Genomic DNA, 22,365 nt, shown 5'->3' with positions numbered 1-22,365 from the left:
CGGGGTAGATGGCAGTTCTCTGGCAGCTAAGTCAGTGTGTCACCCAGGGTTCAAAAAGGTCCTCCTTGCCGTGCTAGCTCTTATCACACTCTGCAGCGGTGGTGGTTGTTTACACCTCCGCCTCCCCAGCCAGACTGGGAAGGCCCGTCCCCAGCGCCTAGCACTCCAATACCCTGTCTAGCACGTAGGGGAAAATCAATAAAGGTTTGCTGAATGAATGAGCCTTTGGAATGATACTTAGTCAAGGTAGGGGGAAGAGGGGGAGCCAGATTGTACTGATCTGAGCCTAGGAAGGAAGCTGGGAGGTTAGAACTCTGCCCCATTTTACAGATGGGGCACTGAGGCACTGGGAGGGACCAGGACTGTGGAAAAGAATTTGGAGGAAAGGGACCGGCACCTGGGTGCTCAGCTAAGCTGATGGGACTCTGCTCTTTCAGCCTTTTCTACTTTTGTCTTATTCCAAAGCCTCCCCCCTCCCCCCCTCCACACACACCCTCCCCCATAAGCCCGTCAAGGGGTCAGGCCTGCCTCATTCTACTCTGTAAGGGGTTGTAGGGGAGGATTTAAGTTCTCCTGGTGACTTGGGGAGCAAGTCGTGTCTCTTGGGGCTCAGTGTTGTCAACTGTACAATGGGCAGAACAGAGGCCCCACGCCCACGGAGTCCTCAATAAACTTTGAGGGACCAGGGCAACGGAGAGGACGGCCTGTTACTCCAAAGACAGCACACCTGGACCACACCACCTGGACCATTTGAGTCAAGCCTCCCCAGACGCACCCCCCCACCCCCGCTCTGTGCCCGCACCCTTAAATAGCCAAGCACCCTAGGACTGACTGGGAGGCACTTCCATGTGAAGAGCCCACTGGCAGCTTTCCGGGACGCAAGTCTGGGGTGGGTCTATCACCCGATTTTGCAGAGGAGGAAACGGCGCTTCAGACAGGGACCCACAGCTGAAGTCGCACTCAGCCCGCCGGCGCTGAGCACGGTCCTCCCGGGGACTCAGATCCTCCCACCAGCCCTCCTGCTGCTGTGCGCTGGTTTCCTCCAAGCAAAACATTCCTCCTCCCCTTGGCCCCCGCAACTCCTCGACCCTGGGATTTCCCAGGCCAGTGGGGCAGCGGACACAACGTGTGCGCACGCGGGCTGGCACCTCGCCACCCTGGCGCGCGTCCAGGCTGGGGGCGCGGGCGGAGGGGCCGCGGGACGGGGCGGGGCGCCCGCCTCCTCTGGGGCCTCCGGGGGCGGGGCCGGCTGGGCCGCCGGGGCCTCCTACGGGCCCGCTGGGTGGGGGGCGCCCGCGGCCCAACAGGATAAAAGGGCCCCAGGCGCCCCAGGAGGCCCGTTAGCGCTGCTCCGCCGCAGCGCCCGCCAGTTCCGGACCGTCTGCGCTCCAGCTGGTGAGCCCCCGCCTGCCCTGGCCCTGGGTCTGTCTAGCTGTCCTGTCTGTCCACTACTTCCTTCTCTCTGTGGGTTTGCCAGCCTCGGAGGGTTCCCGAAGGCTGGGCGCTGGGAGGGATGCGTGTCCCACGCACACTCCGCCCGGCTCCCGGCCGCCCACCAACTTGCTTCCAGTGGAAGTCTCCAAGTTGGGAAGCTTGGCCCCGCGCCCGCCCTGGCCTTAGGGTGCCTGCGTGTCTTGTTTGTGAGTGCGCAGAATGTAACTATTTCTCTGTCTTCTCACCCAGGGCGGAGGCAGGGGAAGGGGCAAGGCAGGTTCAGATGTCACTCCTGTGACTTGGGGGACAAAGAAGCAGGGCAGAGCCGGGCTCTCCAAATAACCAGATCAGAGCTGATTAGTGAGGGGGAGAAGGGAAGGGAAAGGGCAGGCAGAGAAGGAAGGGTGGGCTGAGGGCTTCACCTCCCACAGGTCCTATGCCTGGACAGGTAGAGCTCAGAGACCATTTGCTGGCACTGCTTCAGGACACCACAATCGGTGATGCCAGGGAGGGTATCAGGGCGGAGAGGGGAAGCTCCACCCCATTCCCAAAGAGGTAGAGTGACCCCGAGGCTGGTGCCCACCAGAGCAGCATCCCCAAGGCTACCTCCTGAACAGCCTGGGGCATTTCCAGTCCTCCCGAGGGGGGCCAGCACCTGGAGCAGGTGCCTCTCTACTTCAAGCTGGCAGGGTCCCGGATCTGTCATTTGGTTGCACTCAGGGCTGGCACCTACCCCAGTGCCCTCACAGCACGGCACGTCATAAATCAACCAACAAGAGGGCAGAATTTCATTCATTTTCCTGCCACACTTCCTTCTTCCCCTCCTCCTCCCACCTCTGTCCCTCTCGGCTGAGAGCTGCCTGGGTTTGAATCCTGGCTGGGGAAGTTACTTAGCTTTTCGGGCCTCATCTTCTCATCTGTAAGGTGGAGATAAGTGTTCAATAAATATTTTTTTATATCATATAATTATTATTAGTAACCTCCACCCCACACTTCCCCTCCCCCTGCCTCCTCTCCTTCACTTAGGAAAAGAGCTGCCACTTCGAGGCTGTTTCCTTCTCTAAAGGCATTTCCTCAGCCTGGTCCTCTGTTCTATGCTCAGCACTGGGGGGCCAGTTACGGGGAGACACTGTGGAGACTGGTGTGGGGACAGGAAGCAAATACACCAAGCGCTAGAAAGGAGGGACCTGGGAGGGCTTAACGAAGGGGGTAGCATTTGAGCTGGGAGCTGCAGGAATTGAACAATCTGAAATAGAGGGAAAGGAAACTCCGAGTAGAAGGAACAGTGAGAGCGAATGCTTGGCAGCTGGGAATGGAAGGATATGTTGGGGAATGTGAGGAGACAAGTTTGGCGTGAGCAAAAGCCGCAGAGGGGCCTGCAGTGGGCAGGAAGGCTGGGAAGAGGGGTTCCCCCTGCACCTGACTCTCGGGTCCCACTACTGCCCATCCACCTCTGGGGCAGCTTTCATGGAAGGGAGCTGCCCTGGCCTAGCACCCAGGGAGCTGCAGCAGAAGCCCACCCCTGCCTCCAGGGAGGTCCCTTGGAGGGGATGGAGCCTGTTGGCCAGGACTGTCCACGGCCTCTAATAAGACCTCCAAGATGCTGTGGGACATCAGCCCCCGCCAGACAGGCAGACCTCCCAACCTACTCCATGGCCCATCAGAGCATGTCTTAGAGAGGGGGGCCCCTAGTACCACCCCTTCTCAGAGAGAGGAAAGCACCTGATTCAAGTCACATAACAATTTGGTGGCAGAGTGAGGAGCATCCTGACTCCTGGGGACAGGGAGCAGGGTACTCTGTCAGGCCAGACCCAATCTGACTACTGGGACCTAACAGCGAGAGGACCCTGAGCCCAATCCTCCCAGTTCTCTCTTGTCACCTGTGGAAGGACCCTACCCACAGTGACTTCGGTTTGGCTCAGCCCCTAGCTGTCTGCCTCCTCCTTAGGGGTGACAGAGGGGGGAATGGGGACATCCCAAGCAGTGGAGAACACTCTGTTCCAGGTGACAGCCAGCTGGGAGCCCCCACAGGCTCCTGAGTGGGGAATGACGTGAAGAAAACAGTTTATGTCTGGAAAGGAATTGCAGGAGGGGTCAGGGCAGGAAGAGACTTCAGTGGTGAGAAAGGGAAGGAGGCAACACAGGGCTTCAGGAAGTGGAGAGAGGAGAACCTGGGCTCAGAGGGAAGACAGGCAAAGCCGGAGAATATTGCAAAGAAGGGTCCCAGGGACCTGCTGTTTTAGAATGTGGTATCCGTTCCTTCTTTATCCAAAGAGGAGCTGGGACTAAACTTTAGTTCCTAGTAGCTGTTACAGTTGCTGTTACTAATAGTTAACTGTCAGTTGAGAGCTTGCTCTTCTAAGGGTCTAAGGTGTATTCATTCATTTAACTTTCACAAGAATCCTATGAGGTAGGTGCTATTATTATCAACATTTTACAGAGAGGAAACTGTGGCACTGAGAAATTAAATCACTTGCCCAAGACCACCCAGAAACCAAGTGACAGAGGTGGATTGTGAGTCAAGGCAGCCTGGCTCCCAGTCTGTACGCTTAAGTGCTGTGCTATGCCACCTCAAATCCACGCAACCACGGATATTTACTGGGTGCCACCTACATACCTGACTCTATTCTGAGCACTAGGGCCACAACAGAAAGTCTCTGTTTCAGTGGAGCTTCATTCCTGAGCCCATCCCGTGTGCTTCTAGGAGCTCACTCTACCCAGCCCTGGACTGGCCAAAGCAGGATTGGCAGCTGAAGGCGGTGGGGCTGGGTGCAGGAAGGAATGAGTGATTCTCAGCCGAATGCCAGTCTGTGGGGAAAAGAGTGGCAGGGGACCCCCAAGAATGTGCTCTCTTATGATGCAAGCGCTGAACAGGAAGCCAAGAACCCAACTTTCTCCATCCACTGCTCCAGGCAGCCTCAGCTCCCAACAGCAGCAGAGCCTGGCCATGGAAGAACTTCGGCATTGATGGCTGCAGGCCCTCTGACAGCTCTAATCAACTATGGCTTTCTCCTGTATGCACCTCCCCCACCCTGGTTCCAGGACCAAGGCTGCTGATATAGGAGGGAGAGAGGACCAGCCCCCGGCCTCACCCCCTGTAAAGACCCGAACAGTGTCTGATTACAGCCTCCTGAAGGCAGGAGCCTCTCTCTGGTGGATGGTCACTGCCTAAAACCCTCCCGGCCCCCTCACTTCCTACAGGACGAAGGAAGACCTCTTTGTGGGTACACAAGGCCCTTGATCATCTGGCCCAGCCTGTCCCTCCACCGCTGTCCCCCTCCTGCTCTAGCACCACCGCCTCTTTTCCTCTCTCATCCCTTAGCCATGGAATGCGGAGTTTTCCCATCTGGAGAACTCTTATCCATCTAGCAAGGCCCAGCTGAACGGCCCCTTCTCCGAAAGCCTTCCCGAATCCCTCTCTGGGCTTCGCGAGAGCAGGGAGTGGCGTATGACATCTTCACTTCTGTGTCCCAGCACCTGGCCTAATATGTGGCCTGAAGCAAGTATTCCACAAACGTTTGTTGAATCAGTGTACAAATCTTGCGCCTGGCTGGACCTAGAGCTAGGGCTCAAGGATGCCACAGACTGTCCCAGCCCAGGGAGCTTTAGACAGTGCGGGGCGGGGCAAAAGTAGGTTGACAGTTGTGAGTACACGAAACACGGAGTTTATTCTTGTATTACTCTTTATTAATTATTGTGTTATTTTTCATACGAACAACTGTAAACCTATGCTTGCCCCACCCTGTATTTGTTCAACTTCCTCACTTTCAAAAAATGAAGCGTAAGGACCTAGAGAGTTTAAAAGACATGCCCAAGCCACACAGCGAATGAGTGGTAGAGGCCTGGACTCCCCTCAAACGCCCTTTCTGCTCTAGCATCTCACACGCCTTCTATGGTGAGGGTGGCCAGGGTGTTGGGAACATCAAAAGGTAGGTGAGGGCAGTGCCCCTGGGGTAGATACTTCTGGTCCTGAGGGCACCCTGGGGGTCCCCCATGACTCAATGAGTAGGCCACCTCCTCTATTTCCATATAAGATTGTATCAAGAATAGCTGCTTATTGAGCCCTCCCCATGTGGTAGGCTTGTGCTATGTCCTTTACATATAGCGTTTTATTTAACACAACAACACTGCAAGACAGGAATCATTATCCCCACTTTGCAGGTGAAGAGATTGAGACTCAGTAAGATTAAACTTCCTCAAGGTCACATGGCAAACAAATGGTGAGTTTGAACCAAATTGACTAATCTCAGAGCCCAGACTGAATCAATGCCAGCAAGCGTGCGCAAATACATACACACATGCACGCACACACTTGGAGGGGCCCTGCCATGTTCTGTCTCTGCCAGAAAAAGAGGCCTGAGGTCAGGGGTAGAGGTGGTGATCATTTTCATGTTTATTCATTCCCCAGGTGCCTTGGCCTCAGCTGCCCTTGAAGTCACCATGATGTGGCCCCCACCAGCCACCCTCTCCCTGCTCCTGCTGTTTGTGCTGCTGGGCCAGGCCCCTCCCAGCAGACCACAGTCACTGGGCACCACGAAGCTACGGCTGGTGGGCCCAGGAAGCCGGCCGGAGGAGGGCCGCCTCGAGGTGCTGTACCAGGGCCAGTGGGGCACTGTGTGTGATGATGACTTCACTCTCCAGGAGGCCACAGTAGCCTGCCGCCAGCTGGGCTTTGCGGCTGCCCTGACCTGGGCCCACAGCGCCAAATATGGCCCAGGGGAGGGTGAGTGACTGGTGCTGCCAAGCAAAATGACAGGGAAACTGTAGTGGGCTTCTCTCAGGGGCTGGGCCCCCTGAGGCTCCAAGAGAACACATCCCACCCGCCCTTTAATACACAGCTCAGTGACCTTCATGGGGCATTTCCTGGGCGCCTCAGCTGCAAGTGACCCCTGCTCCAACCCTCCCATTCTTGCCTGCAGTGAGGCCACCAATATTACCGTGATCACAACCATTCAACTAACTTCCTTGAACGTAGTGATTGGCACACAGTGGGTGCTTAGCAAATGTTGTTGAATGAATAAATTGATGGATGAACAGGTTTGTCTAATTATTAGACGTACCTGGCCTTCTCCAAAAACAGATTCTACAGAACCTGATGCCAAGAAAAGGCAGTGAGCAACGTTGTAGATACCAAGATCCCAGGAGAACCAACTCCTCTCCTCTCTCCATCCCACTTTCTACTCATGGTTTAAGAGGAAAGTTTATAACTATGGAGTCCGATCCAGTAGGCACAGCCTATGTATCACCTGCCTCTTGTGTTTGCCCCTGAGCATCACCCGTCCCCTCCCCCACAGGACCCATCTGGCTGGACAATGTGCGCTGTGTGGGCACAGAAAGCTCCCTGGACCAGTGCAGATCTAACGGCTGGGGTGTCAGTGACTGCAGCCACTCAGAGGACATCGGGGTGGTGTGCCACTCCCAGCGCCAGCGTGGCTATCTTTCTGAGAGAGTCTCCAATGCCCTCGGTCCCCAGGTGAGGAGGCTTTTCAGGCCCTTGCCTGAGCCAAGTATCGGGTCAGGGGACAAAGAGCCTCCTGGGTAATGAACCTGGAGGAGGGAGGGGAAAGAGCAGAATGTGGGCTGTGAAGCATCCCGACTCCTCTTGGTGGCCTAGGGCAGGTACATGGACAGAGGGTCCCAGCTTGAGGTGGGGCAGGCAGGGAATCAGAGGCTGGGCATGCTGGGAATCACTGAAGCTGCTCCCCAAAAGGGAGGCAGCAGAGGGGCCAGGGGCTGCCTCACCCACAAGGCCCGGCCACAATTGCTGCCTCTTCCCGGCACAAACAGCCTCGAGCTAAAAACAGCCCAAGCCAAACAACAGGAGTAGGCAGGGCAGGTCCTGGCTCCTACCATCCACTGCCAGATAGCCTCAGCCTGAGGACAGCTGGCCCTGGCCCACTAAATGCTGTAGACCAGGATGGGGGGCTTGACATGGTCTAAGTCACCCTGGGACCAGGGTGGTGGTTCTGGTGGGCCAAAGGATCCTGTTGGAGGTCTCAAGCAGCTGGTCAGTGCCCATCCTCAGATCTCCCTAGTGTTGCATGAAGGCTCCTCTATGCCTGGTGGAAGCCTCCCAAATTCCAAGAGCTCTAGTCCTGTCCCCAGGGAGGGCACAGATCTACCTAGTTCTCTCTGGAGTTGAGGAAAAAAACCCCAAACAAACCAAAGTTCTGCCTCATGCTCACCTTGGCCTTGGACAAATGCCTCCCCCTGTCTGGGCCTAGTTTCCTGACCTATCCAATGAGGGGACTGTGTGAGGTGATCTCTAAGTGCTCTGACACCCAGCTCTCCCATATGAAGACCTGCAGTGGGCTCAGCAGGGGCAGGAATCTCGGGGCACACAGTGACCATGCACCCTGCAGGGCCGGCGGCTGGAGGAGGTGCGTCTCAAGCCCATCCTTGCCAGTGCCAAGCGACGTAGCCCAGTGACCGAGGGCGCCGTGGAGGTGAGGTATGAGGGCCACTGGCGGCAGGTGTGTGACCAGGGCTGGACCAGGAACAACAGCAAGGTGGTGTGCGGGATGCTGGGCTTCCCCAGCGAGGTGCCTGTCAACAGCCACTACTACAGGTAGGAGGGCAGCTGGGTGGAGGGCACAGAGGAGGCGGGCTTGTGGGGCAGTGGCTATGTGTGTGCATGTGTGAGGATATGTGTGTGATACATGTGGGGCCTTGCAGAGATCAGTGAGCTAGATCAGTGTCTATGGCAGGTCATTCAGTGGGTGTTGGAACTGGGAGGGAAACAGGCCCAAATGAGGAAAGTTCCTTGATCTCCTGGGTGATGGAAGGTGAGGGTGAGCATTGTCACCCCGAGGCTAGCGTGGGGAGGCTGATGGGCCAAAGGATCCTGTTGGTGGTCTCAAGCAGGGCATCTGGGAGATGCCTAGAAATGGTCAGAAACTAATTGATAAAAAGAATTGGCTCTAGTACAGAACACTCCCAAAATAAAAGCAATTGAATGTAAAATTGTGTCCCTGATTTAAAAAGCAGACTTTACTGAAGATACTTACAATGCTGCCCACAAGGACAGACGACCTGAGTGCTGGTCTCAGCTCTGCCAGTAACCAACTGTAGGGCCTCGGTAGGGCACCTGAGCCTCAGTTATCCAATCCTCAAGGAATTATCTCAACTTTTCCCCAGTGAATTTCCTCAGCTCTGATCCAAGCCAGGCCTCAGTTGGGGGTGGGGCAGCATTTGGAAGCAGAGATATAACATCTGTCAGAAACGTGACAGAACCGTCACAGGATTGCATCAGCCTGCAGATGACAGCCAGGCGCGGCTCTGCCAGCCCTGTGTAGTGAAGACTGTATGTTTCTATCGAAGGAGGAATCTCTCACAGCACATCCGAATCATCCACCCTTGCCTACCCCAATCACTTTTAGTCGCTCTGTCCTGTGTCTCTGACTTAGATGGCCCTGGTCCTGAAGACCCACCCGGTTCCATTCTTGGGGGTGACTGACATGGGGGCTCCTGACTCCCCACCACCTAGCAGTTGTACATCTGGGCCTGGCTGGCTCGCTTACCACCCATGAGTAGGACAGCCCTGATTATAGCCTCTGGGTGGGCAGCTGCCAACTGTAAGTCCTTCAACCTCCATCTGTCCCCAGAGGACCTCTTCCCCTGGGTTCCCTTTTTGAGGGTGCTCCCTAAAGGTGCCCCTTCATCTAAAATGGGGAGAGGGCGAGCTGGGAGCTGCCAGCCCCTGGGGCAGCCAGTGCAACAGAGACCCCACTCTGGGATTAGTCAGGAGAGCATACCAGGCCCTGCTTTCCTTGCCTGTAAAATGGAGATCATTTATCTGTGAGGTGGTCACCCTCTCAGGGCTGCTGTGAAGCTCAGCACTGAAATAAGATTTGTGAGTGAGTTTACAAACTTTGAAGTCTGGTGCAAACTGAAGGACAACTGTGAGGAGTCGGGGTGACTGGGTAGGACTTCTGCACCCACTCCACTCCCCACCTGTTTTCTCCCACCCAGGAAAGTCTGGAATTTGAAGATGAGGGATCCCAAGTTAAGGTGAGGAGTGTACCCTCGGGGAAGGATGCAAAGGGTGTGGCATGAAGGGCCTCCCTCTCCTCCTATCCCCTCCCCAGTGCCTGGCCTTCCGGTGTCTCAAGCTTCCCTCAACCCCTCCCCCACCCGCAGTCTCCACTGTCTTTCAGGCTGAAGAGCCTGACCCAGAAGAATTCCTTCTGGATCCACCGGGTCAACTGCCTGGGGACAGAGCCCCACATAGCCAACTGCCAGGTGCAGGTGGCCCCAGCACGGGGCAAGCTGCAGCCAGCCTGCCTGGGTGGCATGCACGCTGTGGTCAGCTGTGTGGCAGGGCCCCGTTTCCGCCCTCTGAAGGCCAAGCCTGGACGCAAGGAGTCCCGGGCAGAGGTGGGTCCTGTGGAGCCTGCACCCCAGCAGGGAGGCACCGACCCCCTTTCAGCAGCACCCTGCCTTTTGGGGAAGGACTAGTGGGGAGGAGCCCCAGGACAGGCAGGAGAGGGGGGACAGGGGCCCCTATCAAGGAGTTAGCTGTGCAACTGGGAGGCGAGAGCCAAGCACAGAATGGTGGAACCTTGGATTTGTTTAAAAAGGACAGTTTATAACCCTAGTAAGTGGAAGGCTGACATCACCTGCTATGAATAGAAGGTAACCATGAAAACAGTAATTACATTGTAGCTATATCCTATTGAACCCGAGCCTGGCCCTTTGTTATAAAAAGCAATGAGCATGTGCTGTTGAGGTGTTACAGACAGGGCAGCACCCCTGGAGATGGCCTCCTGGGTGAAACGGGAAGGAGTGGAAGAGAATTATAATGGAAATAGCTTCCCCACTATGTGCGTCAGTTTAATTAATACCATGTGCCTGCACGTCTCTAAAATCACTTCACAGATCCTTCTGGGAGGCGTTGATCTAGTTCAGCCCAAAAGGACACAGAAGAAGCAGAGGCTGGGTGTGAGGCAGGGAGTCGCCTGGTGACCAGGCGGCAGGGTTGTGAAGCACGGGGACCCACTCCTAAGGCTCTTTCGTTAGAGCTGGACTTTGTTTTTTACTATCATATTGTGGTGGCTCTGGTCATTGAAGAAAAGGAGGTTGAGAAAAACAGTTTATTCAGGTAATATTTAGGGGCAGAGTCAGGGTCTCTGCCCAGCTTGAAGGGGCCTGACTCAGGCTCCCACAGTGGCTCAGCCCCGTCCCTCCTCCTTGGCTCTCCCTGAAGCTGGTTTTCACCCAGCAGGAGCCAAAGGTGCGCCTCCGCTCCGGGGCCCAGGTTGGCGAGGGCCGGGTGGAAGTGCTCATGAACCGCCAGTGGGGTACAGTCTGTGATCGCGGGTGGAACCTCATCTCCGCCAGCGTTGTGTGTCGTCAGCTTGGCTTCGGCTCTGCTCAAGAGGCCCTCTTTGGGGCCCAGTTGGGCCAAGGTGAGTGAGGAGGCCTGAGGGGGGGACCTGGATGTGCCAGTGGTCCATCCCTTGGTGGCCCTGGGGTGCCAAGGCCCAGGACAGAAATTCTCCCCCTCTGTGGTGGGGAAGCCACAGCTGTGGGGCTACAGAGATGGAGCCTCACATGACATTTCTCTCCTTCCCTCTCTAGGGCTGGGGCTCATCCACCTGAGTGAGGTGCGCTGCAAGGGACATGAGCGGACCCTCAGTGAATGCCCCTCCGTAGAAGGGTCCCATAGTGGTTGTCAACATGAGAATGATGCTGCTGTCAGGTGCAATATCCCAAACATGGGCTTCCAGAATCAGGTGAGCTCAGGTCTGGGCATGGCCTCAGGCTGGGGACTGGGGAAGCCCCGAGATAGCCCAGGACACCTGCATGGAGCCAGTGGGGAGGGGTTCATGAGAGACAGCTCCTGCTTCCTCGTTGGGCCCAGCTGGCCTTCCCTTGGAGCCAGCCTGGAGAGCCACACCTCTCCTGAGTCTCCCCTGGCCTGGCCCACAGCCCCTCAGGACAGCAAGAACTCTCCAGGTGGATGTGCTCTCCCATTCCACCCTCTCAGGATCCCTGTAAAGTGGAGAAAGAAGGTGCCTAGGGTAGAGAGCCGCAGGGCTGTCAGCTGCGGAGTAGCACTGGAGAGGCTGCAAGGTGATCAGAGCTCAATGTCAGGCTAATGTGGACTGTGGGCAAGTTCCTGCGTCTCTGATCTTGGTTCTCTCTGCTGTAAAATGTGTTGACTGTCTCACAGGGTCACTGTGAATGAGACAGTGGATTTGAAATCCTTTGCAATTGGCAAGTTGTCATGAATGGTAGGATTTTAGGTAGAAGGAGGGCAAGTACCGGAACAGGCGCTTTGAGTCAGATTTCTGGAGCAGGCAGGGACCCTAGGGAGTATCTGGTAAAATGTCCTCATGTCACAGAGAAGGAGGCAAACCCAGAGAAGGGAGTGTCATGTCTGGCAGCACAGCGAGCTGGCCTGTGAACCCTGAGCTCTCCCCTCCTGGGGTGCCCGGCCCCTCACACACCTCTGACCATTGCAGGTGCGCTTGGCCGGCGGGCGCAGCCCCGAGGAGGGTGTGGTGGAGGTGCAGGTGGAGGTGAATGGGGTCCGACGCTGGGGGGCCGTGTGCAGTGACCACTGGGGGCTCACTGAAGCCATGGTGACCTGCCGACAGCTGGGCCTGGGTTTTGCCAGCCATGCTATCAAGGTAGGTCCCTGTCTTGCTCTAAAACTTCCTGTGCTACAGCTGCTAACCATTCATTCATTCATTCATTCATTCATTCAACAACCAATGGCTGAGTTTTCACTCAGGGTCAATGTAATGCTGGGTGCTGGGGATACTGTGGTGAACACATTGTTTCTGCCTCACATTACAGTCAGCCCAGGGAGGGAGGCAGTCATTAATAGTGTCCACACAACAGGCACATGATTGTGTCTACAGGAAAGACAAACAGAAGCTAGGCAGACGAGGTGGGGGAGGGATAAATAGCCCATGCAAAGGCCTGTGGCCAGAGGAAGCTCCATTCGGTGGAGGAAATCAGGGACCAGGGGTGGAGTGTGGCTATGACGGGCGAGTGGCGTGAAGTGTGAGGGTGGAGGAGGCAGGGCAGACCATTTAAAGCCTGCAGCGCAGATTTTTAAAAGATTTCTTCCTTACTCTTTGGCAAACAGTTGGGGTGGGAACTAATGTGACTATAGGCAAACACGCTCAGGAAACAGAGTTGCAGTAGCCCAGGTGAGAGGTGAAGCTGGCTGGGACCTGGCAAGTGGCAGTCCTTGTAGAAATAAGTGGATAAATGAGTCCAAAGATATCAAGGAAACAAAGTCAAGAGGCTTTGGGATGACTGATGGACAAACATCTTCAACTGCACTCTGCTGGCCTATGGGGCAAAGCTGGGTACATCTCACCTGGAGAACCGGGCCAACCTGAGCACAACTGACTCTCTGAGGCTGGCAAATGGGACAGGCTGCCTGGGTGGGCAGGAAGGGAACAGGACCCTCCTCTTCAAATAGCTGAGGGCTGCCATGTGGGAGAAGGATGGGAGCAGGGCCACATGGGATGTGGAAGCCACAGGCAGTGTATTCTGCCTCAATACATGGAAGAAATGGCTACTATCAGAAGGGTCCAAAGTGTCATGGGCTGCTCTATCATTAAAGATTTTCAGGCTAAGGCTTGGCACAGCATGGTGGGGGTGATCTGATGGGGTCCAAACCATAGATGGGAGTCAGGAGATGATTCCAAAGGTACCTCTCAATCCTGACTGGGCAATGCTGGCTGTTTTCTTAGGACACCTGGTACTGGCAGGGGACAGCAGGGGCTGAAGAAGTGGTGATGAGCGGGGTGCGCTGCTCAGGCACAGAGCTTGCCCTGCAGCAGTGTCAAAGGCACGGGCCAGTGCACTGCTCCCACAGCACAGGGCGCTCAGCTGGAGTCTCCTGCACGGACAGTGAGTAACGAGGGGGTCCATGGGGCCGTGAGGCAGGCAGGCCCGGGCTCCCCCAAAGCAAGCCTACACCTCCCTCCCTGAGAGCCGGTCCCAGCTCAAGGACAGTAGGGTGGGGAGTGGAAGGAGGGCTGGACTTGGAGCACCAGCTCTGCCATTTACCAGCTGTGTGTGGCCAGTCAGTTCACACAGGGAGGCAAACCCTGCCCTGCCCATCTCATGGAGTCATTGTGAGAATTAAAACAGAATACATGAAAATATAAGGACATACAACAGTGTTTTTAAATTTTCATGTCATGACCTATAGCTAAAAAAATAAAAAAGAAACAATAGAAAACAAAAGAATGAGTTACATGTACTAAGGGCAGCATTTTTTCCTTGAAATTATGTATCTGTGTACTAGGCCAAGGCATGGACTATATTTCTTACTGCGGTTTGTAGTAAGGGAAAAGTTTGAAAGCTCTTGTGGAGGGTACATAAATGTGAGGACACGTGAGCCTAAGGCTTCCTGTGTATTCTCCTGAGCTGTGGGATTTATCTGAAAGGCTTCAGGCCAAGACCATGCTCAGGCATCAGTCTGTCCCATGCACTGATCCCTGGGGCAGCAGCGGCTGTTTGACATCTGCCAACCAGGTTTGTGCCAAGATAACCACGTATATCCAGTCCAAAGGCTACAGGCTGGCACCACCCAGTGGCCCCTTGCCCTCCTCAGCCAGGCTTCAATGCCGAGACATCCTTACCCTTTGTCAACAAAGTGAGCTGCAGGGCTTCTCTGCGCAGTGACCCCTGGAAGGACACCGGGCCTTAAAGCACATGCTGGCCTGCCCTGCAGGGTGATGGGACATTGGAGTGTGCCTACTGCAAGGCTCACAGCACACTGGGGGCCTGTTCCCCACTCACCCTCCTTCCTGGGAACATACACCCTTCCCTGCTCTGCCTGGAACGGCAGCTCTGCTCTTGAGCACGTTGGAGGCTTCACGCAGCTCAGCACAGCTAACGCGCTGCCTCTGTAGCATCCCTGTTTGTCCTCTGTGACCTTTCTCATTTCTTTCTTTCCTTTGCTCTCTTCTCATTCTCTCTGAAAGCTCTCTTTCTCTCCTTTGGGAACTCTAGGGTTTGTCAGTGGGCACACCCTGGCTCTCTCCAAAATACACCACAGGAATTTCAAGCGCATTTTTAGTGACAGTACAGGCATCCTATAGCAAACCAGCCACATCCCACCCCCACCCTCAGCCCCTCCACTGGAGTAAACCCGGTATTCTCATCGCACCGTAGTCAGCGCACAGGGTCACCCGTGTGAAGCCTCTGCCAAAAATCTGGACTAGAACCCTGTTTGGGCATGACAAGCACTGAGAACAGGCGACTTTTCTCTCTTGATGTTACATGGCAATAGCTGTGGGTCTCCACATCTGTACTGTCACACGCAAGGGGTAGTAATGAGAGAGGAGGCATGTGGCTTCCAGAGGGGGTAAGAGCCACTGTGACAGGAAGGAAATGGGAGAGGCACTGAGCAGTTTATCAAGACACGGGCTCTAGCATCTTGGATTTTTATGCACAGAGAAGCACCAGGAATGTCTATGATGCCTCCGAGGAAACGCACAGGCTGCCCTGGCACGAACGTCCATGAGCGCAATCAGGCTAGAACAGGATTTGCAGAGAAGGCAGAGGCTTAGGAACTGCAGCAGGATGAACCAGAACGGTAGAGCTCGGGAGCAGGCTTGGAGATGAACTCTCCCAACTGCCCGCCATTCAGCCCCCTCCCTCACCCTTACATTGAAGGATCTGAGGCCCAGAGAAAGCGGGTGACTGAGCTGAGGTAACCAAGTTAGTGCTGACTGAGGGGTTAAATGAGCTAAGCTACACAAAGGCGCTTACAGGCTGAGGAGCATTTTACAAAAGAAATACTAGCTTACATCAATTACGAGCTTACCATGGGCCAATAATCTAAGCACCTTACAGATATTATCGCATTAATATTACTATTATTATCCCCATCTTACAGATGAGGAAAATGAGAGACAAAAGGTGAAGGAATTCACAGAGCTAGTTAATGGTATAGCCAGAAATTAAGCCAAGACATGAGCCCAGGCAGCCTGGCTGCAAAGCCAGCGAGCTTAACCTTGACACTGTAACTGCCTCCAGGGTTAGGGCAATAGATCATTCTTCTGTTACTAGAACTCACATCTCCTGACTCCCAAGCCACCCTACCTTTCTGAGCCGCCCAAAAGAGCTCAGTCTGGGGGCAAGATTGTCAAGGGAGCAAAACCAGCTGCCTTCCAACCTCTGCACCCCCACAATGCCCTCTGCCGCCCAGGTGCTCCAGACCTGGTGATGAACGCCCAGCTAGTGCAGGAGACGGCCTACCTGGAGGACCGCCCGCTCACCCAGCTCTACTGCGCCCACGAAGAGAACTGCCTCTCCCAGTCTGCTGACCACATGCACTGGCCCTACGGACACCGGCGCCTGCTGCGCTTCTCCTCACAGATCTACAACCTGGGCCGGGCTGACTTCCGTCCCAAGACAGGACGCCACAGCTGGATTTGGCACCAGTGCCACATGTTAGTGACTGCCACAGCTGTAAGGGGACAAAAAGCAGAGTCCAGGGGCCAAACCAGTCTGGTTTTTCCCTGCCTTGGGGACACTCTCCTGGGAGGGGTACACACTCTGGGTAAGAGCCTTCCTTCCTAAAGGCATTGCTGACCTTGCCTCCAGGAGGCAATGGGGAATGCCAGGAGTATCAGCTTGCCTTCTCCATTTCCCACAGTAACGTCCAACAGAACAATTACTGCCAGCAAAGCTGGTCTCTGTTAGAACGATATTGGACAGTTTTTCTATATTGGACCTTAGGCCTTGTCTTTAAAAGCCAGGTCAAGTGGGGACTCCAAGAAACCTGGAGACCCAAAATATCCCATTCAGGATGCTGGCTCTGCAGGAAAAGCTTGCTGGTTTCTGTAGCAGCAAAGCAAGGTCCCCAAAGAAGAGCATGAACATGGTACTAAAAGGAGACAATGAGCATTCTTCCAGTCTCCAGCCCAGACAGGAGACAATGCCTGTGACAAAGCAGAATGGAAAAGTGGTTTTTTCTTTAGGACACAGACATGGGTGGGGAAAGCTGAGAGGAATGGGCAACGACTCTGGGACTTGGCCTTGCTGAGATAATAAGCACCCTTCCTTATATCATGAAGAGTTGTCATTAGAACTGGATTGGAAACAATGGTAGCAATTTCCCAGGCTGACAGGGAACAGAGTAAGTACCCTGCTCAGCAGCTCAGCTCCTAGGCTGGTCCCTAGAAGTGCCCCTTCCTTCCACCTCCTGTTCAGGCCTTGAAGCCAGACACCAGCCTGCTGGAGGCTCCCAGGGCAGAGCCTTCACTTCTCCCCTGGGTTAAGGCCGGAGGTAATGGGGCAGCTGTGCCTTGCTGCTGGGCAGGGGAGCTAAGAAAGCAGGCCATAGGTCACTAATCTTGGGTTTGGGAGAAGGGCACTGCCCTGCTATTATAACATTCTCCTCTGGGTAATGATGGGGCCTAATGCCTCAATCTTCCCTGCCAACTTCTCCAGAGGGGACCCTCTCCTGTTGCTGCCAGACTGACAGCTCTGCCCCTTCTGCAGGCACTACCACAGCATTGAGGTCTTCACCCACTATGACCTACTCACTCTCAATGGCTCCAAGGTGGCCGAGGGGCACAAGGCCAGCTTCTGTCTGGAGGACACAAATTGCCCTGCAGGTACGTGGCTTCCTGTCAGCATATCCTTGTTATATTCGTCACCCCTTTTGGGGTCAGGTTTCCTCTCCCCTGTTCAATAGCCCCTGGCACCTGGAGACTCTGGCTTGGCAACTGTCAGCACTCAAGGCAATTCGAAAAGATCAGTTTCTTACCTTCTGAAATCTTAGGTGGGAGGTCTCTACTTCCTCTGCATTCCCAACACACTTTGCACCAGTTTTAAAATACTTAACACTTTTCTATTTTGGATAATAGTTGTAGATCTGTCTCCTCTCTGCTAAATTCTTTGAGGGCACGGATTGTCTGATTCCTATTTTGCATACCCACAGTTCCTAGCCCTTAGGAATGGCATGGTAAACACTGGCTCCTCAGAGGGCTAGATGGATGGACTGACAAATGCATTAGCACAGTAGGTCTGGAATCCTCCAACCACATTTCCTAGTGCAACAAGGATTTCCACTAGAGCATCCAAAGAAATAACCCGTCACAGATGGGGTTTGTTACAGTGCTGGATTCATGGTTAGTAGGAATTCTGGCTCTGATACTGAATCACGTTATTTAACTGAACCTCGGGCCCCTAATCTGATTGCATGTAAGATCTGATTGGTAAGGCTGGTGTGAGGAATAAAATTTGATAAAGTATGTGAAAGACCTAGCAGAGAGCTCGGTCCCGAATACCTAAACCAAAGCCTCAATAACTCAGTACCCTTCCTTACAGGACTGCAGCGGCGCTACGCATGTGCCAACTTTGGAGAACAGGGAGTGACCGTTGGCTGCTGGGACACATACCGGCATGACATTGATTGCCAGTGGGTGGATATCACAGACGTGGGCCCCGGGGACTATATTTTTCAGGTAAGGGGGCTTATGAGGACTCCCCACAGAGACTCCATTTTCTCCAGATGTCCCAAGAGCTTCCCTGAGGTCAAATGAAGGAAGAGAATCATAAAGTCAGGGTCTCCAACAGCTCTGGCCCTCGAAGGAGCTATGTGTGCTGCACGGGAAAAAACACTGAATCAGGATCCAGAGGACCTGGGTCTGCATCCTGATTCCAAGGGCAGTCACAGCTTCTCAGTTGTGACTTCTCAGTCTCCATCTGTAAAATAGGGACGTTAATGCCTACTTTCTGGGGTGACTGTAGGATTAATTAAATAAAAATATATGTTACACAAAATGTAAAGGAATAGTCCAGTCACTATCAACTCGCTCAGAAGTCAAGTCACCTGTTTTCAGTTGTCCCCTCCTCTCGCTCCAGGTGGTTGTGAACCCCCAATTCGAGGTGGCAGAGTCAGATTTCTCCAACAACATGATGCAGTGCCGCTGCAAGTATAACGGGCACCAGGTCTGGCTGCACAACTGCCACACAGGTAACTGCAAACCACTATGGGACCAGCCCTATATGGGCTCGGGGAGCTGGAAGACTACATGTACCCTTGTGTGACTTGAAGGTGTGTGTAAAAGGCTAGATGTGGAACAGAGTTGAACCTGACACATTCACAGGAAGATTTCCAGAACAAACTGAGCAGATCATCAAGCCTCACCCAATAGCTCCTCCTTCTATATCCCTTCATCCTTAAGGCTGTTTGGATTGTAAACTCAGTTTTCCATCTGTTCTAGTCTTTCCTGTCACTTCATGTCAGGATTTCCCTTTCCTAGTTCGTTATTTTCCTCTCCCTTTCATATGGTCTTTCTTGGTTACCTCCATCCTAAGCTGACTACCTCACAGGCAAAAGCAGAAGTCCCTCAGATCTGTGTTGCTGTCTCCAGCTGTAATCACTGCTTGCCAGAAGGGGACCATGGAGAACAGGGCTCAGGACAGTTGTGGGATTGGCAATATCAGACAAAAGAGGAAGCAATGATTCAGTGGGGGCAGAGTAAGGAGGTGGTTGCTCCACTTGTCTGTAATGAAAGGTAGCAGCTCCTCCATCTTGAAGTTTAAAAACGTTTGTATTTGCTATGGGCTGTATGTGTTCACATCCACACTTGTAATACGTGGGGTGGGGCAGACTTGTCCATCCAGTCAACAAACATTTATTAATTTACTAATTCTGTGTTGAACACTGAGCCAGGCACTAGGAATATAAATGGGAGTGGAATGCACAGCTGTAAAGTAGGGTAAGCAGACATGCAAATGGATAACCCCAATACTAGTGAGTACCCCAAATTGGTATGAACTAAATGCTGAGCAAGCAGAGACAGAAAGCAACAACCCAAAGGAAGTGATATTTGAGCTCAGTTCCAAAGGAGGGACAGAAGTCAGAGAAGGGAGGAGTAGGAAAAAGAGCATAAAATTTGGCTTAAAAAGGCTTCACTGGGTTCCAAATTCAACTCCAACCACTTTTTATCTGTAAGACAGTGAGGAAATCACCACCTCAGAGTTTTTCTCTATTGTACTTCAAACCCACTAAGGTTGTCTGTGGAGAGGGTGATGATGGTTCCTGCTAAGAGAACAGACTTTATTCTGGGGGCTGCTGAGAACCATTGATGAGTTACAGTCAAGGGGGCAAAAACTTATCTTATTTCAAAAGATAACTCTGGCAGCAGATGGTAGAGGAAGAAGAAATAGTCTAAGGTTTGAATTTGTGTGACTGAGTAAATTTCGCTGCCATTCAATGAGACAGAAATGTGAGAGGAACCAGGAATTGGAATCTGCGGCTGTGCATACGGAGACAGCAGATCCTCCATAATGCTGGCAGTGGGCTGCAGAGGATCCAGGACAGTGAGTAGGGAAAGAAAAACAATGCAGTTATGGCCAGTCAGGGTCCTTGCACAAAAGAGACAGCACACTTGGATGAGAGTCTGAAGTTATTTAATAAACAAACTATTTATAGAGGTGTAAGACTAAGGAAACAAGAGGTATTGAAACATCCAGGGAAAGCAAGAGTGGAAAACTATTCACCTTTAGGCTTGAAGGGATGAAAGCTAGAGCTGTAGAGGAGGGAGAACCTCGCCTGGAGTTACAGTAGACCATCAGTGCCAGAACAAGGGAAGAAATACTCCAACTTCTCACACCTTCCACCCTCCAAATCTCTTGCTGTTGCTTCCCACTGACCTAAATCAACCAGAAACCAGAGGATGAGAGCCAGGGTGAGGCAATCTAGGGGTCAGTTCTCCAGGGCACAGAGAGAAAAAATCAGGGTAGACTGAATCTGGAGGGGGCAAAGGAGAGTAACCAGCACAGCTGTTTCCATACAATAGCCTGTTCTTCCCAACGTCCCTGAAACTACACACCTGTCAGGGTCTGTTTCTATAGAATGAATTGGGGTCTGTGCACATGACAGACCTGATATAAAGGATGAACTCAGCAGAATGTCTGTGTGTGTTTGTGAAGTTGTCAGGGAAGGGATGAGACTGGTAGGGTTGGTTACTTACCAGTTTCCCTTTCGCCCCAGGGGATTCATATCGAGCCAATGCAGAGCTCTCCCTGGAGCAGGAGCAACGTCTCAGGAACAACCTCATCTGAAGCCATCACTGCACACTCCCAGCTGCTGCCCACACACCAGATACCTCAGCTTATTGGAGCCATGCCCTTCACAGAACCCTGACTCAGAGGGAAAGGGGCCAGTGCCAAGGGGCGCCAACAACTGCTCAGGAAGCCTTTTGATGGCAAGATGACCAAGCCAGGATGGCACTGCTCCCTTGGGATGGCTCTAGGACTGTCCCCTAAGGGCCTTTGGTCTATGGACTATGACCCTCCAGGCTTTGTTCAGCTAAGCTCCTCTTCCATAAGGAGACCCAATCTTTCTTGGATTTTGCCCCAGAGTTCCTGGTTCAGAAGTAATCAGTTCCTTAGTGTTGGACTATGGCCCAGTCCCCCACCTAAAATAGTGTTCTGCAAATGTCTTGGAGGAGTAAAAGACAGGACCAATACACAAGAGGTGGGATTAGCTCTCTGCAATGAGATCAAAGCAACACAACTTGTGTCAAAGTCACAACCGGCAGAGAAGTTTGTGAATTCATTTCCTTGCTTGACCTATCCTCATTCAAAACTCACCTGTCATATTCTCTGTGAGTCTGTTCTTTAGTGCCCTTACCCTTATCCTACTGTACATATGGGTGTTTCTAATATCCCTGGAAGCTTAGGCCTCAGGCATCCCTTTATCTCCTGACGGGCCACCACCACCAGTTAGAGTTCTTGAGAAGGGGCAAGATTTGCAGAAGTGGCCAGATAGGGCCTTCCCACAGAGCAACAAGAGGTCAAGCAGAAAGACTGCTTGGTAATATGGAGTCCAGCTCCTGCCATGGCCTCTGCCGAAGAAAAACTATGTGCTGTACACCTGGTAGGCAACAAAACATCCCCTCAAGATCACTGTGCATCTCAGGACTGGCCTACATTTCTGGTCTCAACCAAGGTTCTGAAGTGAACTTTGCATTGAATAAATTTTTGCAATGTAAAGAACGTCAGTCGAACAAGCCACTCATCTCTGTAGGAATAAGAACACAGGTCTGGTAGAGTGGGGGACAGGAGACTATGAGGGAACATTTAATTTAGTTAAGGACTAAGACCTAGGAAAGGCCACTATCCCTTCTTGATGTGGCTGTGATATGCTCTTGCTCAGGTAGTATAAAATCCCATGGTCTTCTTGGACATGATTCTTAATCTTTTCTCCACTTAGACACACTTAAAAGATAATCCTTACAGGTCTGACACCCCAATGCCAATAAAAGTTGCTCACTATGGACTGTTACAAAGACAAGGCCAGCTGTGATTTTTTGTAGTGCACTAACTTTACCCCTTTACCCACTGAACTGGTGACTAGGATGCACCGGGCACACACACTACTCACAACAGCCCCACTACATTTCTCTCATCAGTTATCAGCCTACTTACCGTCTGCTTCCCAATTCCCTCCCCAGGCTCACTGCTGAAACATGGGGTTGGAAAGGTTAAGGAATGAAAGGTAGGAGGCAAGAAGGTAAAGAGCAAGGATTGGAAACTTTTATAGCCGAGACTGTGAAGTCAAAATGAATGGTAGCAGATGGGGCAGATTTACAATAGTGCTCCCTGCCTCCCCACATCATGAGCCACCCCCTCCTTAGAGAGTAAAAAGGGACGTGCTCTGGGGTATGCCCTATGAATATAAAGACATGCTTTCTTCCTTCTTCTCTACCTTCTCGCTTTTCAACTTCCTCATCTCCTTCATTAGGCAGAGGGAGCATTATATTTTGGCACAGCAGTTTAGGTAAACAAGGGAAGGACTGATTTCCTGTTGGAGCCAGCAGACATCTCCCAAACAGTAACAACATTATATTCGCACATGCAGCTAATGGTCTGTGAAAGAATGTGCAGCTAGTGGGGGACCATGTGGTGACTGATGACTAGATTCAGGCAGGG

At 53.0% G+C, this 22,365-nt stretch overlaps 1 protein-coding gene across 1 annotated transcript; it reads left to right on the top strand.

Annotated features, from left to right (window-relative positions):
- The first annotated feature begins 1,327 nt into the window (after window positions 1–1,327).
- LOXL4 (lysyl oxidase like 4) lies at window positions 1,328–21,949 on the top strand. Its single transcript, XM_016219962.2, has 15 exons — window positions 1,328–1,395; window positions 5,843–6,157; window positions 6,729–6,907; window positions 7,797–8,002; window positions 9,406–9,444; window positions 9,591–9,810; window positions 10,658–10,841; window positions 11,014–11,168; window positions 11,901–12,068; window positions 13,149–13,308; window positions 15,620–15,863; window positions 16,918–17,033; window positions 17,749–17,885; window positions 18,286–18,397; window positions 20,423–21,949. The coding sequence occupies exons 2-15, from the start codon at window positions 5,875–5,877 to the stop codon at window positions 20,491–20,493; spliced, it is 2,274 nt and encodes a 757-aa protein (XP_016075448.2). The 5' UTR covers window positions 1,328–1,395; window positions 5,843–5,874; the 3' UTR covers window positions 20,494–21,949.
- The last annotated feature ends 416 nt before the right edge of the window (window positions 21,950–22,365 follow it).

This window comes from Miniopterus natalensis, chromosome 14 (genome assembly GCF_054644295.1).
Source record: "Miniopterus natalensis isolate mMinNat1 chromosome 14, mMinNat1.hap1, whole genome shotgun sequence".
Classification (NCBI taxonomy): domain Eukaryota; kingdom Metazoa; phylum Chordata; class Mammalia; order Chiroptera; family Miniopteridae; genus Miniopterus; species Miniopterus natalensis.
Note: the sequence above shows the minus strand (reverse complement) of the source record. Positions and strands in the feature narration are given on the sequence as shown.

Bases quoted from the DNA above. Each gene is read 5' to 3' on its own strand.
- LOXL4 (XM_016219962.2), top strand. From the start codon at position 5,875: ATGATGTGGCCCCCACCAGCCACCCTCTCCCTGCTCCTGCTGTTTGTG. The intron at 6,158-6,728 runs GTGAGTGACTGG...CCTCCCCCACAG, and splicing joins CAAATATGGCCCAGGGGAGG to GACCCATCTGGCTGGACAAT. The intron at 12,069-13,148 runs GTAGGTCCCTGT...CTGTTTTCTTAG, and splicing joins TTGCCAGCCATGCTATCAAG to GACACCTGGTACTGGCAGGG.